Source organism: Ornithorhynchus anatinus, chromosome 11 (assembly GCF_004115215.2).
Source record: "Ornithorhynchus anatinus isolate Pmale09 chromosome 11, mOrnAna1.pri.v4, whole genome shotgun sequence".
Classification (NCBI taxonomy): domain Eukaryota; kingdom Metazoa; phylum Chordata; class Mammalia; order Monotremata; family Ornithorhynchidae; genus Ornithorhynchus; species Ornithorhynchus anatinus.
Window position 1 is genome coordinate 35,583,197 of NC_041738.1, and position 16,755 is coordinate 35,599,951.

Sequence of the window (16,755 nt, forward strand, 5' to 3'; positions counted from 1 at the left end):
ATAATGTGTATAATCTCAAGATACGTCGATGGATTATCGTGTGCCTTCTACGGTCAAAGCGTTGGACTAAATGCTTGGGAGAGTAGAAGATCCAGCCCTGCCCTCAAGGAGCTCTCAATCTAACAGGGTAGTCAGAAAAACACAAATCTTTTACAAATAGTGGGAATTGTCCTTCATATCACCCCTACTTTTTTACCTTAGAGGTACTAATTTCTGAATCGTGTTTTTGTGGCAAAAACACATTGATAAAAGGATTGCTTTGAGTACTCTCTACAATCGTTAAATTATGTATAGCACACACGGGGTCATTTAAATGCTAAGAGATATTTATTGCAAATGGGGACCTCCTATCTGCAAAATCTTCTGCTTTGGCCTAAAATTCCAAGTTGAAAAAAGGAAACACAGGTAGACACCCCCAACCTTCTGCAAGGGTAAATCGTTCCTATAATTAAGACCCAGATCGTTCTTAGGTTAACATTAATAGATGCTTCAACCCAAGCTGAACTGTATCCGGGAGCGGGTTCCGAGAAGGTCGGCCGGAGGTGAAAGCTATAATGTAAATATAGAATCATTCCTATGGATTCAGATCACCAAATGAGGGTGGTTGGTTTTAGCCCAAAGCAAAATGAGTCAGCAAAATTGTAAACTCTTCAGTGTTTATAATGAGCCTTGGCAGATCCTTTATTCGTGCATTACTGTTAGTGACGAGGGCATAATGCTGCATTTTGCATATTGTGGGCACTCAGCAAACTTCCACACATTGGTTGAACTGAGGACACGTAACTTTTAGAGATTCACGCCTCCCGAGTGCGGTTACCGAAAGAGAAGCGGAGTGCTTTACGTTACGTGTCTCTGCCCCTTGTTGGAAAAGATTTCATGGGCCGAGGTCAAACTCATCATCTGGAATCTTTATTCCACGGAGCACCCGTGTGATGAAATAGTACCCACGTCTTTGGAAATAGCTGATTTTAAAAAAAAATCACATTAGAACTCAAATGCTCGGAGAAGTTTGGCCGTTCCTACTTACTCGAGGCTTATCTTTCCCCACACTTTATATAGTATAAAAAGAATTGACTCAAATGAAGTATCTCGTCACAGAACTTGCCGTGAGTTCTAAGGTTATATCACTGTGGTATTTTCTGCCTTCTTCTGTAGATTCAGAAAAATTTTTGCAAGGCTTTACCAAATAACAAAGGAAAGAGGAAAACAAGCATCCACCCGTCGTTTCAGGTTATATAGTTAGGAGCTCAGTTTTGCTAGAATCACTCCAGAAATGCATGTATGTTCCTTCTGTATAATTTATTGATTTTAAATGTTTTATTAAGATGAACCTAGTGCATCTCCCAGGACTATCCCGGTGACTATCAACACAAATTATTCATCCCTGGCTCTTGAACGAGAAAAGCCTTTCTTAATGTAGTCATTTATGTACCCTTGGCTCCTGATGTTTTTAATTCCAGCTGACTCCCTCCGAGTTCCTGAAAGAGATGTCCCTCACCACAGAGCAGAAACTGGCCGCCACTCACGTCATGTGCCGGCCCCAGATCGTCGAGCTTTTAGATATGGCGGAAACGACCCATCAAAAGGTATCCGTTTCTAACCGCGCCTCCTATCTCTTCCATTCTGTCACTTAGTGTCACATCAGAGAGATCGAGGCAAGGTGAATGCCATAAATTTAAAGTAACTTTGGAGTAGGTGTAGTTTTTCATGGACTCTGTAGACTCAGAGGTATTTCTGGGCACTAATTGGGCATTTGGTTTGAAGTTTCATGAGCAAAGCCTGCAGTGATGGACCACAGTTGAACCTTCTTACTCTGAAGGAAGAGCCCTCCCGGGCCTGGGCTGAGGGGCAGCAGCGGAGGGTGGGGTAAATGGGGTGTCCCGGCTAGAAAGCTGGATCGCACTTGGTTTCGTTCCAGTGGAAGATGAGAGTCTCCGAGTGATGATCAACTTAACCCCTTTCCAAGCCCTCATTTCTAGCACAACTCAAGATAAATGACGTTTTATTTTGCATCCCTAAATTTGGAAGGCTGACTTAAAATTTTTATCAGTGGAACCTGCATAAATTATTTCCGCAATGAACATTTTTCCATTAATTCATTTCAAATTTATAATCGCCACGGGCCTGTGAAATACCATTTCATGCTTTGCGCATTAACTTTTCCCAGTCTCTTGAAAGGTTTTTCTTCTCTTTTACCCGTGTTTATGATATCTTTCAGATGAAGATTTCAAAACTGTTTTCGAGCATAGTCTCAATGCCCTGCCAAGTGCTTCATTGCAGGGGGTAGAACCACCGTGTAGCTTTCCTTTCCCGAAGCTTCCTGTGGGCAGTGGGCAGGGAACGTGTCTATCAACACTGTTATAGCGTACTCTCCCAAGCGCTCAATACAGTGCTCCGCACACAGCGTTCAATAAATGAGATTGATTAAGTCCCAGAAAATAGAAATAAAACTTAGGACTCCACTCGCTCTGCCGTGCTCTCTAGAGCAACGCTTTTGAAAATGTCCGTTAATTTCATTTGGTGGTGGCCGCTTCTCTCTCCTCTTCCAAAATAACCGCACATTTAGACTCTGGGGATAAAGCACTTAGATCATATGCCGTATTTGGAGGATCACTGCGTTAGATCATATTATCCTTTAGAAGAAATGTTTTCTTTTATTTGTCTACTTAATGCACTAAATTAATACAGCACACATCTTTTCTCCTCCTCTCCTAGTAATAATTTTTGCAGGGCAAGTAAAAAAGAAGAGTGATTTCCTGCATTTATACTTAGTTTACTTCCTTGGGGTTTGATAGGCTTGTGCGGGGATTTAATAATGCAGTAAGATACTCTAGCTAAAATGCATCTTGATTTTTTTTTAAATCCATGCCATTTTGAAATGGATAAGATTTTTTAAATTGCACTTATTACTTCAGATGGTGAAATAAAACCCTAAATGCCAAACCTGCGTGGTACGTTCATTCCTGGCAGTTTAATGAAATTAAACTTCAGAAAATTTTCCTTGAACATAACGTATAAGTTTCCGTAAGAAAACATTTTCCTAGTCCGTTTTCTAAAAATGCTCTCTGCTCCAGAGTATAGGATTGACTTGGGATTGTCGGTTGACTTGGGATTGTCGAAGAATGGGCAAGGGTTTACATCACTTCCCTGTCTACAGTTCACTCGCGTGCAGCAAAGCATGTCCAGGCGCTGCAGGACAGAGGGCAAGTTCTCCTCTCCCGTCCCTGATTTTTCAATCAATCAATCAATCATGTTTTTTGAGCGCTTACTACACGCAGAGCACCGTAGTAAGCACATCTGCTCTAATCAAAGAATCTCCAGCCAAACAGACTGGGCTACCTCCTGTCTTTGTTTTACAGTATTTGTCGAGCGCTTATTCTGTGTGAAAGACTGTTCTAATCACTGCGGTAGGTACAGGTTAATTAGGTCGGTCATAATAATAATAATAATAATAATGTTGGTATTTGTTAAGCGCTTACTAGGTACCGAGCACTGTTCTAAGCGCTGGGGGAGATACAGGGTAATCACATCGTCCCACGTGGGGCTCACACACTTTTAATCCCCATTTGACAGACGAGGGAACCTCATGAGGCACAGAGAAGTTAAGTGACTCGCCCACAGTCACACAGCTGACAAGTGGCAGAGCCGGGAGTCGAACCCATTGACCTCTGACTCCGAAGCCCGGGCTCTTTCCACTGAGCCACGCTGCTTCTCCGTGGGGCTCACAGTCTAACTAGGAGGGAGAACGGGTATTTTTAATCGCCATTTTACAGTTGAGGAAACTGAGGCACAGAGTAAGTGAATTGACTCGCCCAAGGGCACACAGCAAGCAATTGGCAGAGCCTGGATTAGAACCCAGGTCCTCCGACTCCCGGGCCTGCACTCTTCCCACTAGGCCGTGCCTCTTCTCTCTTCTGTCTTTGCACCCTTGGGTGCCATCTGAAAGAGTCACAGCCTTAGCAGTCATTCTCCTTAACCATGACTGCAAAAGCACAGCCTGTGCCCGGACGCTACTTAGCATCCATATACAGGCTTTTGGTGAGTGGGAGATCCATCTCCTGCTAGGTATAAATCTGCAGAGCAGGGGAAGGCCTCTGCAGACTCAGGACAGCCTGCCCTCCCTAGGGAAGAGAAGATGGACACCTCTCTCTCAGCCTCCGTATCCCTCAGGTTTCTTCTCACCATATTATTTGTGGTAAAAGAAAAAAAAAAAAGATCAGTTTCAAAGCACCAGTTGTTTTAAAAATCACTTGTTATAAGGAGCCTGATACAGTTTGGTGTCTTTGACACCCAGCGTATTACTTTAATTATATAATATACATTGGAGATAGGCTTAAACTACACCAGAAGGGAGTCAAGTTGGTATAAGGAAGAACTCTTTGTCGACAAATGTGGTCAAACTGCAATGAATTAATAATAATGGTGGCGTTGGTTAAGCGCTTACTATGTCCAAGAGCACGGTTCTAAGCGCTGGGGGAGATACAGGATAATCAGGTTGTCCCACATGAGGCTCACAGTCTTAATCCCCATTTTATAGATGAGGTAACTGAGGCACAGAGAAGTGAAGTGACTTGCCCAAAGTCACACAGCTGGCAAGCCACAGAGCTGGGATTCGAACCCATGACCTCTGACTCCCAAGCCCAGGCTCTTTCCACTGAGCCACGCTGCTTCTCTAATTACTGAGGGGCTTGTACCATCTTCCTCTAAGGTCTTCAAACAAGGATAGAAACCCTTCCGCCGGGGGTGGTTAAAGTGGAAGCGGAAGGGTTTGGAGGTGGTGATTGTTAAGATTTTTTCCAGGTCTGTGATTTGATTCTTGCACCCTTCCCGATTGAGAATTCTCCAGAATCTCTCAATCCTGTTGCATATTTTTTTAGATTTAGATTAAGATCATTTTTAATCCCTTTGGCCTTCCTGATCTTTAAGCTCTATTCACTGCTATTGTGTTTTCCCCCATTTTGGGGGCTACACTGTCTGTTTTATCAGAATATTTTCTGGTTTTTGGGTCTTGTTTTCCATAATATTTACTGCCATTTGGCTAGTGACTCAGATCCTCCGAAATGAATACTTGGAAAATAATAATCATTACTATAGTAATAAATAATAATAATCTGTCTTAATGTGAGTCATCCCAAAGCAGTTGGTTTTAGCTGATGTGGAAATAAACATTTGCAACATAAAATGGGCCAAATCAGAGGTCTTACTGATGAGGAAAGGCATTTTATTTTCCAACTGCTATCTTCTGCACAAGGGTAATGTGAGGAGACAAAGTAAAGCCAGACCTCCTGCTAGGCATATCTTCTACATAACTTTAATTAAAAGAAAGAAATTTCTGATTAGAAAATGAAGTGGTGCTTTCTGCAATATCCGTACAAGTCTCAAGAGCATTTTATTCCGATTGCTACCTGGTTTCACAGGGATAGCAAATTTGTATTTTAACGATATGACTAATGGGTGTTATTCAAGGGTTCAGATGACTTGTTCAAGGTTGCACGTTGAATCGGACAGTGGAAGAGACATAGATTTGGGCCCCAGTGGCCAAGTGTCCGTCTAGACCATAATATGAGTAAAGGCCCAAAAGTGAGATTTTAATGCATGATCAATGCCAGGGTGCTTCAAAGTGAAAAATACCTCCATTCGTAATGATTATTTTTCACTGCTTATTAGTCACCTGAGCTGGAATATCTGGTGATGAACATTTCTAATATATGAAAAATGCCAACAGAAGCAGTTTTTTGTGTCATATCACATACTGTGACATGCAGAAGCTATGGGGAGTTTCTAAAATCTCGCCAACTCTGTGTCTTTTACAATGACCGGAGATAGTTATGTAAATATTTTGTACATCCTGCAAAGATAGGAACATAATTTGAATTCAGTACCTGACTTCCAGTTATCCTTGCGGAGTACATTTTCAAAACTGTTACCCACTGGGGAAACATTTTAACTTTTGGAGAAATTGTCACCGGGATTGGGTAGCAATTTACTCATTTCAGGGGCTGTTCGTTTATTTGGGGAGGGGAAGTCACCCAGTTACTCCTAATCACTTTGTTAGAAGGAAGGGCAAGAGCGTGGCTTTTCTGGGGAAGTTTTAGCCCTGAATATAGGATTTTGAAATGGAAATTTTGATCCTATTATAAACTCATTGGATCCACTCACTGCAACTCACTTTACCTTGCCTGGACTTCAACTTCTTCAACAGTGAAGTGGAGAAAACTTCATTGGGCCCAATGGCCGGGGATTTTCCTCAGGGATAATTAATACTACAAAGAGCTAAAAAGTGATGATTAAAACTCTGTTGAAACCTTAGATGCTAATTTTAAATTTAAAAATGGATCCTTTCCCTTTTTCACCTTTTGTACATATCCCAGTATAATAACCTAATATATATAATAATTATTATAGATGTAATATATATAATAGTTATTATATGTAATAACCTAATATAATATAATTGAGACCTGAATTTTGGCCGTGTTACTACATGGGTGCAATCTGTCTCATCCTCTTTAAATTTTGATTTTAATGGATACCGTCGTAATGATTCGCAAAACTGTGAGCCTGTCGACGGGCAGGGATTGACTCTTATCTGTTGCCGAATTGTCCATTCCAAGCGCTTAGTACAGTGCTCTGCACATAGTAAGCGCTTAATAGATACTATTGAATGAATGAATGAAAAGCATTGGATTCTGTAGGGCTGCCGAATGTTTTGGGTGAATTGCCCTTCCTGCGTTGGCAGTGGGTTCAACGGTCTCTTGTCGTTCTTGCCCTATAATCAGTTATGAATTCGCAGAAAAATATATGTAGCATATATATTATGAAATTTTCAATCCCGTTGCATAAACCCTTTAGGTCGATTTTCTTTTCCTTTGTGTTTGAAAATGATGCTTCTAATGGCTTTGTGCTACTTATCCTCGCATGTAAACTCCCCAGGATTTCTCATATGCTCTGTCAAAATGCCGTCACACTAAGGTATCTATATAATGCGGCTCTTGGCTTAATTCCTCTACTACTGCATGTAGCGAGATGCGTTTCGCTTATGTGAGCTTTAGGATCTCTGTCATCCCTTCTGTTTCCTTAGCAACAGTTACTACTTCTGGCAGAAGTGACCCAATGCAAGACCTTTCACTTTAATGTCACTCTTGTCTCTTTCTGTGATGCCTAATAGGAGATAGGCCTGATTTTCTTTCTTGTATTGGTTTAGATCACTGCCATGGTGATTCTTGATTGTTCCAACTTAGCCTGCAGCTCTGGAGTTGGAAATGGAAAGATCCAACAGTTGAGATGATCGGCTTTATCCTCTATCTTCTGAATTTGAAGCAACTCCAGTGATGCTTCTCTTGTTAGCTTTTTTTTAATGGGAGACAAACTACCTCTCGCTTGCTGTGTGAACTTAAGGGGGCTGAAGGCAATAAGCTTTCTGATCTTTCCCAGTTCAGGAACGCTCTTAGCTCTGAGCCCTCTATGTGCAAGTGACCCTCGAACCTCCGTTGAGTAAAATCGGTTGTACAGGCAAAGCGTTTCATTAGAACAATGTAGCCTTTCCTTTCCTTGACTTTTTGATCATTCGTAGATATCTAATGGCCCAGTGACTCTTTAAATCTTCAGTTCTCAGGTGTCGACCTGGATCAGACATTATTCCAGCCCTTTCCGTCCGAGGTGATATTTCAGAACTACACTCCCTGCGAGGTTTATGAAGTACCACTGATTCTGAGGAACAATGATAAAGTAAGTACTTTCACCTGGCCCTTTTAGCGGGTTGTTTTGGGCTAGATCCTTGGTCCCGAACCCTGTAGTCACCTCATAATAGGATGTTGTTGGCAAACTTTCAAATAAAGTTAATAAGCCAATATTGGGACTCTTCTTCCTAGCACACGCTGTCAGGGATTCAAGTAGGATGGATTTCGCGAGACTTACTAAGTCACAGATGCCAAATTTTTATTTATTTTTTTTATTTCTGGAGTGGTGGCTGTTGCTTATAAAGCAGAGTTCTGGTACCTGTTCAGTTTTTCCATTAACACCCTGTATAGGACCAGAAGGATTTTCGGGCAAGGAGGTGGAGCAGTCAGGGTGAGGAGGGGAAAGGGAAGGGGAACTGCCGTTTGAGAATGGGCTTTTTGGGGTGCAAATTAGAAATGTACTTTATGTTTCCTTTTCTAAAACCTGAAATCATATTCTCCAAACCCATTACCCAACTTGAGTAAATGCAGCAAAGTGGGGTAAATGTTATTAAATTGAAAAAAAAAGGGTCCCACTATACCTGACATCTGTAGACTTTTGGATTTCTTCCTTTAACAAAGTCCAAGTCATCCAACATCTTTCCTGTGCCATCCCTAAAACTTAGAAAAATTGTCCACGGACGGGCACGGGAGAAGATTCCTCCTTACCGTTGATGAATTGAGAAGCAGGGTAACCTAGTGTAAAGGGTTCAAGATTGGGAGTCAGAGCATCTGGTTTATAATCCTGGCTCTGCCACCAGCCTGATCCGTGATCTTGGACAAGTCACTCACCTTTCTCTCTGCCTGTTTCCTCATCCATAAAACAGGAATAAAATACCTGTTCTCCCTCCCCTTTGGAATGCGAGCTCCAAGTAGGCAGGGGATGTATCCAGCCTAACTGTATTGTATCTACCCTAGCATTCAGCACAATGTTTGATATGTAGGATGAGCTTAGCAAATACAATTATTATTATTTCATCACAGGTTTCAACCCTAAACCTCCCCACTTTTATTGTTCAGATTTGTTTTTTTACTCAGGCCTCCTTTGCCCTTCTCTTAAAAACCAAATTATAAAATGTTCCAGAAGGAAATATTGAATGCCCAAGGGTTTTGCTTGATATCTAGCACTAAACGTATAAGGAATAGCGAAAGGTCAGGTTGAAGAATAAGAAAGTGCAAAAAGTAATCAGAGAGAAAAAAGCATCGAGGGATGCAAAACCTCAGGTGTAAAGGAAGGTTGGGTTGGTAAAATTTGCCAACGGCATAGGGGAAGAAACCTAACTATTCAGAAAAAAGAACCAAATAAAGACTCCTACGAGAAATCGAGCCACTGGTAAGATTTGCAGGTATATCCTATGCCCTAAGTCATTAAAGGAGTCAGCGAGGCCTCTCGGAGATCAGTGGGTAATTTAGTGGCAGAAATGGTAGACACTGCAGAAGGTGGTAAATTTAATTCTTTGTTGCTATGTTGGCATAGTGGGATGAACAAATTAAAACTAAAAATCATCCCGAGAGAGGGAAAATATACTTCAGAGAACACAGGGTTGATTTATGAGGTTAAATAATAGCTATGGTATAAAATGAATGAGAAATCTTCATCTTTACAATTAATTATAAAGGCTGTGCCTAAACCATTGTTTATTAAGTATCATTCGTCCACACGCTGCTTTGCTCTTTCATTTTAAACCAACTACTCTGATCTCATACATCATAAGGAATAAATGGGCTAGAGTTACTGGGGAGAGAAATCATGGTTTAAAAAATGAATTTAGCTCACGTTCGCCTGTGAGTCTATTCTCTAAAGTTCCACATCCTCTGTTTTAGATTCCCGCTAATGAACGCGTTCTAAACTTCCAGGAGCTTCAACAATCCAGAGTGACTGCTCATAATGGGAAAGGGAGATGCTTATATCTTAGTGGAGAAGTTGGTCCTTGCTACTGTGAATAGATGTAACCTGGCTCATTTTGCATCACTAGTTATAGAATTCCATACTCTGTACCCCAGAGACCCCTGTGTGTTAAACTGGGATTAATTAGTTAGAAGGGTGAGGTGTGATAGCGGTTGGGGATCAGGCAGTTTAATTGATCCTTCTGAAGATAGCAGGCTGATTTTAATAAGCAATGCACTATCAGTTACTAGTGAAAAGCTCACATTGCCAGAAAGAAAGCAATGGTACACTTAGGACATTTTTCTCATTCTATCAGAAAACCATGGGAAATTACTATAGTATAATCCCAAAAGGCAGAAATTTCTCAATTATGGTGTCTTTGCAGCCCCTCAGGTGGTCATGAGATAATGCTCTCCTAGCAGTGAGGTAGTTTTCAGGCCTACACCCTTCTGGGGTATATTTTAGGTAGACTGTTTCTCTTCTCCTGAGTTGATGAAACTGAGTGATAGGTAGCTTCGGCCAGAGGCCGATAAATCGAAGATGATAAACTTTATCCATGTGGCTTAGCCCTTTCAGATTATTTGTGATTTACAACACCCTTCACCATCTACTTGTTTCTAACTCATTTTCAGATTCCCCGTCTGGTGAAGATTACCCAAGAAAGCTCTCCATATTTTACAGTGATTAGCCCCAATGATATTGGTCATAAAGTAGCACCGGGGGTAACATCTACGTTCCGGATTCTTTTCACTCCCGAGGAGAACAAGGTAAGAGCCGGGAAACTAGCAAGAAATGGGCACTGGCTCCTTTTCACAGGGGCAGTTCCCACCGGGAAAATGGCTGGAGATAAAATGCAGTAATAAACTTCTCCTTTGGAAAGAAGCCTGATTGTAAAAAAAAGAATAATGATCTGTTTGTCTGAATCCTCTTCCTGCATTAGCAGTTTTTGATCTCATAAAGCTCTTTTGACATAATCAGTCAATCAGTGGTATTTCCTGAGAGCTCGCTGAGTTCAGAACGAAAAAGATGGGCTCCAAGATGGGTAAATCTACTCATCTTTTTAAGTTTTTGTGGCATTTCTTCAGCGATCCAGTTGTTGGGGAAAAGCTCATGCAGACATCTGAAGATTAGGTTCTCTCCTCATTTGTACATTTCTGAAGGGAACGCTCTCATCCGATTGCTCTTCCATTTTCCACGGCTTTAGGCTAAGGACATGTCTCCCCATTTTGGCCAACTTTCTGTACTTCGAAGGCCCACCTCACTGGTGGAAAGCATGTTCAGCCGTTTGTTGTTTTTTTTTTTTTAAATGGCATTTTTAAAGCACTTTCTATGTGCCAGGCATGTACTAAGTACTGGGGTAGAGTCAAGCCAATCGGGTTGGACACAGTCCATGTCCCACCTGGGGCTCACAGACAATCTCCATTTTACAGAGGGAGGAACTGAGGCACCGAGAAGTTAAGTGCCTTGTCCGTGGTCACACAGCAGACAGGTGGCGGAGCCAGGATTAGAACCCAGGTCCTTCTTACTCCCAGGCCAGTGTTCTATGCACGAAGCCAGGCTCCTTCTCTGCATGTTGCAGTTCATTCCGAGATTCTTTCCCACTCTCTAGGTTCCCGTCTTTGTCCGAAATGAGGTGATGTAACCACACTCTTCAGCGGAGTGGGAGGCTTCATCATTTTGTGCTAAGCACTGGGATAAATACTGGGTAGCTAGATCAGACACTGTCCTGTTTTGCTGGAAACTTACAAAAGTTTCCCCCGTCTCTTACATACCTCTGTCTTACCCTCGCCTCACCATCGTGGAAGGGTCAAACAGCCAGCAGTAGAGAAGTGCGTGATGTTGCTTTGACATCAGTGGTTAAAGATTTCTAACTGGAGGACCCTTTAAGGATATCTCCTGTGTTGCACAGGCTCAGCAAGGATTTGGTTACCCCTTAAATAAAAGACTCCTTCTCCATAGGTAAGTGAAATGCCAGCCATCTTGCGAGAAGTTTTGTTTTCAAATGGAGAGTAATTGTGTGGATCTTAAAAACCACCTAACGCTGTTCTTAAGCAATATATATTTCCTCCATTATCTCCTTTAATGGAGGAAGCGTGTCTACAATGGGGGTAAACATATTTCCATCACGCAGAGCTAAAGACCCTCTAGAGACTTTATTTCTGCTTAATTATACAGCGAATAAATGGCGGAAATGTGTCTCCGTTAAACTGGCATTTACTTTCTCAAAAACAAAATGTTAATCTTCCCACTGGGGACCATTTCCAATTAGCATCTCCAGCTACTTCCGAGTTGCATGGTTTTATCTTATGACTCTGCGTAATCGTGGACCTTCTCGCTCCATCATGTTTTTCTGAGTATCCAAGTTTTGCCGTAATGAGAAACACACTTTGATTTGTGAATCCACTGATCAAAATATCCATTTATGCTACTGGAATGGGGAACGCACTTTGATTTGCGAATCCACTGATCAAAATGTCCACTTACGCTGTCGGCTCTACAAGATCATTTAAAGGTCCTCAGAGCGATTGAAGATCCCGCCCAGAGGGTTCAGTCGGTTAGCGTTACCAAGGGAACTTTAACTCAGACTTTCCGAGTTTTTATAAATCAGAGATCTCACCCCGTGAGTCATTAGTGAAGCGTGTTTTGCGGCAGCCCCGGACACTAGACTTGGATGAAAGAAAAGCCATTTAATTTGTCTCCTTTTTGAACATTATAGAAATTCTGTCAGTCCCGTCCTTTGTATAGACTCAACCAGAGGTTGAAAATTCATCAGAGCTATATTGGGAAAAATAACTTGGTCCAGTAGTTTTGGAACATGTCAACTTCTCAATGTCAAAATTGGTGGCAATACTTTTTTCGGTCTATTCCCTCCTGGTCAGTACTCAACCCCATCCTGTCTATCAGCCCCACATCTGGAGGGTGAGATATATAAATTGCAGCATGCCACAACTTAATAAGATGGTCCTTTCAATTAGATTTTCAATACCCACATTATATTAGCACGTCCAAGATGATAATACAATTTGCATTTTTCTGTCATCTGCTAATCCAGTTTCCTAGGGATTTAAATTGTCAAGTACCCAGATAACAGGTGCAGTAAATTCATTTTGGCTCCCCTTATCTCTCCTCCTTTAAAGATTACCTTGAAGATTAGGTACAGTGTCATTAATTGAATAATCCTGGTTTCATATTAAATGCACCGAGGAAATGAGATAGTGTCGTTCACCAAGCTTTGCCGAAAGACGTCTTTGTACACCAGTTTAAACTGAAACCTTCAGGAAGTTTCTGTTTCAGGGAATAGAGGGGGACTCTGTGAGCAAAGACCCTGGCACTGACTGGAATTTATAGTAGTAATAATATTTATTAAGCGCTTACTACGTGCAGGAATCTCTGTGAATGAAAATAAACCCTAATCAGCAGAGATCTCTGACGGTTTCGGGGCATTATCCAGTAACTTTTCCTTATCCCACCCCTCAGTATTAGGGAGAGATAAATTCATCAAATTATACTCTCCCAAGCTCTTAGTACAATGCGCTGCACACAGTAAGCGCTTAATAAATACCACGGATTGATTGAACTTGTTCAGGTCCGCTGCCTTTATCGTCAGGTCATCAGCTGGTTTGATGGCTACTGATTACTTAGGATAGTTGAATTGCTGATGTCCGACAGGTGTTTGACAATCAACAATTCGTTTTTACTTCATTTTCCTTTGCCATAGGCAAACCTTGAGTCGGAGGTTGTGGGTTCTAATCCCGGCTCTGCCGCCTGTCAGCTGTGTGACTTTGGGCAAGTCACTTCACTTCTCTGGGCCTCAGTTACCTCATCTGGAAAATGGGGAGCAAGACTGTGAGCCACAAGTGGGACCTCCTGATTACCTCGTATCCCCCTCAGTGCTTAGAACAGTGCTTGGCACACAGCAAGCGCTTAACAAATACCATTATCATTATTGTAGCATCCTCTTTGAAAATAAAGCACCGTTTTAGTATTTAGGACAGTATTATGTTCATCTTTGGTCACTGCATATTAAAAAGCGGTGTCTTTCTCCGTCTCCCTCCCCTTCTCCCCCTTCTCTTTCTTGGGGAAGCAGGGTGGCTCAGTGGCAAGAGCACAGGCTTGGCAGTCAGAGGACGTGGGTTCTAATCCCGGCTTCGCCACTTATCAGCTGGGTGACTTCGGGCAAGTCACTTCACTTCTCTGTGCCTCAGTGACCTCATCTGTAAAATAGGGATTTAAAACTGTGAGCCCCAGGTGGGACAACCTCATTACCTCGTTTATGCCCCAGCACTTAGAACAGTGCTCGGCACATAATGAGTGCTTAACAAATATCATTATTATTATTATTACTATTAAAAAGGGATCAAGGGAAACTGAACAGGATCCAGAGAAGAATGACAAAAATGATTTAAGGGATGGAAAATAGGTCCTTACAGGAAAGGTTGAAGTAACTGTGGTTGTTTAGTCTGGAAAAGAGAAGACTAAAGGACGATTTAATGACTCATTTGGAGGATAGAAAGGATTTTCATGAGGAAGAGACTGCTTAGTTTTTCTTCATATTCAAAGAAGATCAAACGAGTGCAAATAGTTTCAACTGCAGTTTTTTCTCGGATGTATTGTCCTGTGCTAGTGAGAAGCAGCATGGCCTCGTGGATAGATCCCAGCTCTACCAGTTGTCTGCTGGGTGACCTTGGGCAAGTCACTTAATTTCTCTGTGCCTCATTTTTCTCATCTGTAAAATGGAGATTAAATTCCTAGTCCCCCATCTACTTAGACTGTGAGCTCTCAGAGACTGTGTGTCTGACCTGTTTAACTTTTATCTACCCCAGTTCTCTGAACACACAGTAAATGCTTAACAATTGCCACATTGTTTTTTATCAGTAGTACTGTTATTATTACTATTATTATTATCTATTATGGGCCTTGTAGGCAAAAGCAGTTTTTTTAAGTCTTCGTCACCCTATGCTATATCGTAATACCTAATTGTCACAAGAAAATCTAATTTTCTGTCATTTTGCCTGTCAAAGGGCAAGGACTGTCTCTATCTGTTACTGATTTGTACATTCCAAGCGCTTAGTACAGTGCTGTGCACATAGTAAGCGCTCAATAAATACTATTAAATGAATGAATGACTTAAAAATTGACAAATGCCTCATAGTTCTAGCCCGCAGGCAAATAACACACAAGCCAAATAAGCACAAACTGGAACAAGCCCTGGAACCCAGCCTAAACTGCCTTGTATTTTTACCTGGGAGATTTCCAAACGGTAAACTATCAGCAAAATGAGGAATGTTGTTTCTTTTGGGAAAGTTCATTTCACATTCAACCCAATAGCTCCTGCCTTGTTATGCTAGGGAGGAGAGTTTTCTCATTTATATTCCAAGTCAGGTTGTCTTGCATATGCTCAATAACTGGTCAGTTTACCTCATTTAGAGTAAACAAATGAAATATGTATTAATGAAATCTACTCCTCAGCAATTTATTTTTAAGGTACCATCTTGTTATGTTTCCCTTATTGTAGAAATAAAACACAATCCCAACGTTCTGGTCAGGCGGAGAAACTTTATGAAAGGGAGGAAGGAGAAGCAGCATGGACTAGAGGAAAGGGCACGGGACTTAGAGTCAGAGGACCTGGGTTCTAATCCTGACTCCACCACTTGTCTTCTGTGTGACCTCGGGCAGGTCACTTAACGTCTCGGTGCCCCTATCACCTCATCTGTAAAATGGGGGTTAAGACTGTGAGCCCTCTGTGGGTTCACAAATTATCTTGTATCCATCCCAGCGCTTAGTACAGTGCCTGGCCCATAGTAAGCACGTAACAAATACCATTTTTAAAAAAATTGGAAGAATTAAATAGCTCATTTAGAGACCATGGAACTGAACCGCTTTCTAAAACGTAGCTGGCCCCGTGACTCCCGTGCCTTTTCTTCTTCTTGAAAATTCACGGCTAATGGTCTGTTTGCTCTTCCCCTGCAGGATTACTCCCATGAGCTGACCTGTGTCACCGAAAGGGAAAAGTTCATTGTACCTATCAAAGCTAGGGGTGCCCGTGCGATTCTGGACTTTCCTGACCAGCTGAATTTCTCCACCTGCCCTGTCAAGTACAACACTCAGAAGACTCTGCTAATACGGAATATTGGCAATAGGGAGGCTCGATTTCAAATCAAAACTCAGAGGTACACATCTTGATAAATGTCACTTTAAAAGGCAGCAGTGAAATTCGAAATGGAGTTGAAAAACTAACGGGTCCTGTCATTTAATGATATCTGATAAATTGGAGGGTGGTGGTATGTTAGAAGCTTTCTTGGGAGAATAACTGTATAACGTCTCTGCTCACCTCCAGCCCATGAAACTTGTAAAGCTTAATGCACCATTAATACCTGAACGCAAGTCGTTCTTAATTTCAGCGGTGATGAGTTCTAATGCTGCTGCTTCCTACTGTACATACTCTTTCTCCACCCTGGACAGTGAATATAATTAGTTTCACTCAATCTCCCTTCCTTTCTAACTCTCCCTGTTTCTCTCACACACGTGTGCGCACGCACACATGTGCGCACACACATGTGTACGCGCACACACACACACACACATATGCTTAAAGTAGCCCTGGTCAATTTCAATATAATTTAGTATCCAGACTTTTCCATTCAACTCTTTATTTGGGGCCAATTTTAAATATTCACTAAACTTCAGTTTTCCCACCTCATCAGGCTGCAGACTCCATGTCTATCCCAGTCCTAACACAGTGCTTAGCACCTAGGAAAGCACTTAATAAATGCCATAACAATAATGACGGTTATTAAGTTTTATTTACTTATCTAGTTATAGCATCATTTAACAAACAAATACTTCACAGAACCCTTGAATATTTTATGCAGATGCTTTCTCCCTTTTCAATATGTTTAGACGTAGCCACTGAAAAAGTGGCTGTCTTGAGAATCTTATCAAGATTCTAAGATTACTCTGTGATATGGCTGCCTATGTCAGAACTGGAGAAAGAGCATGGGCCTGGGAGTCACAGGTCGTGGGTTCTCATCCCAGCTCCGCCATTTATCAGCTGTGTGATTATGGGCCAGTCATTTCACTTCTCTGCACCTCAGTTACCTCATCTTTAAATGGGGATTAAGACTGTGAGCCCCACGTGGGACAACCTGA

At 41.7% G+C, this 16,755-nt stretch overlaps 1 protein-coding gene across 9 annotated transcripts in view; it reads left to right on the plus strand.

Annotated features, from left to right (window-relative positions):
* Positions 1–16,755, plus strand: part of HYDIN (HYDIN axonemal central pair apparatus protein) — a 335,154-nt gene that overhangs the window by 72,551 nt on the left and 245,848 nt on the right. For all 9 annotated transcript variants that reach the window (XR_005660565.1, XM_029074826.1, XM_039913571.1 and 6 more), the window contains 4 exons: positions 1,461–1,586; positions 7,609–7,728; positions 10,239–10,373; positions 15,577–15,776. Coding sequence is in view for 8 of the 9 variants with exons in the window: in XM_029074826.1 (XP_028930659.1) it covers positions 1,461–1,586; positions 7,609–7,728; positions 10,239–10,373; positions 15,577–15,776 (581 nt within the window). In the remaining variant the exon portion in view is untranslated. The remainder of the gene's footprint in view (positions 1–1,460; positions 1,587–7,608; positions 7,729–10,238; positions 10,374–15,576; positions 15,777–16,755) is intronic.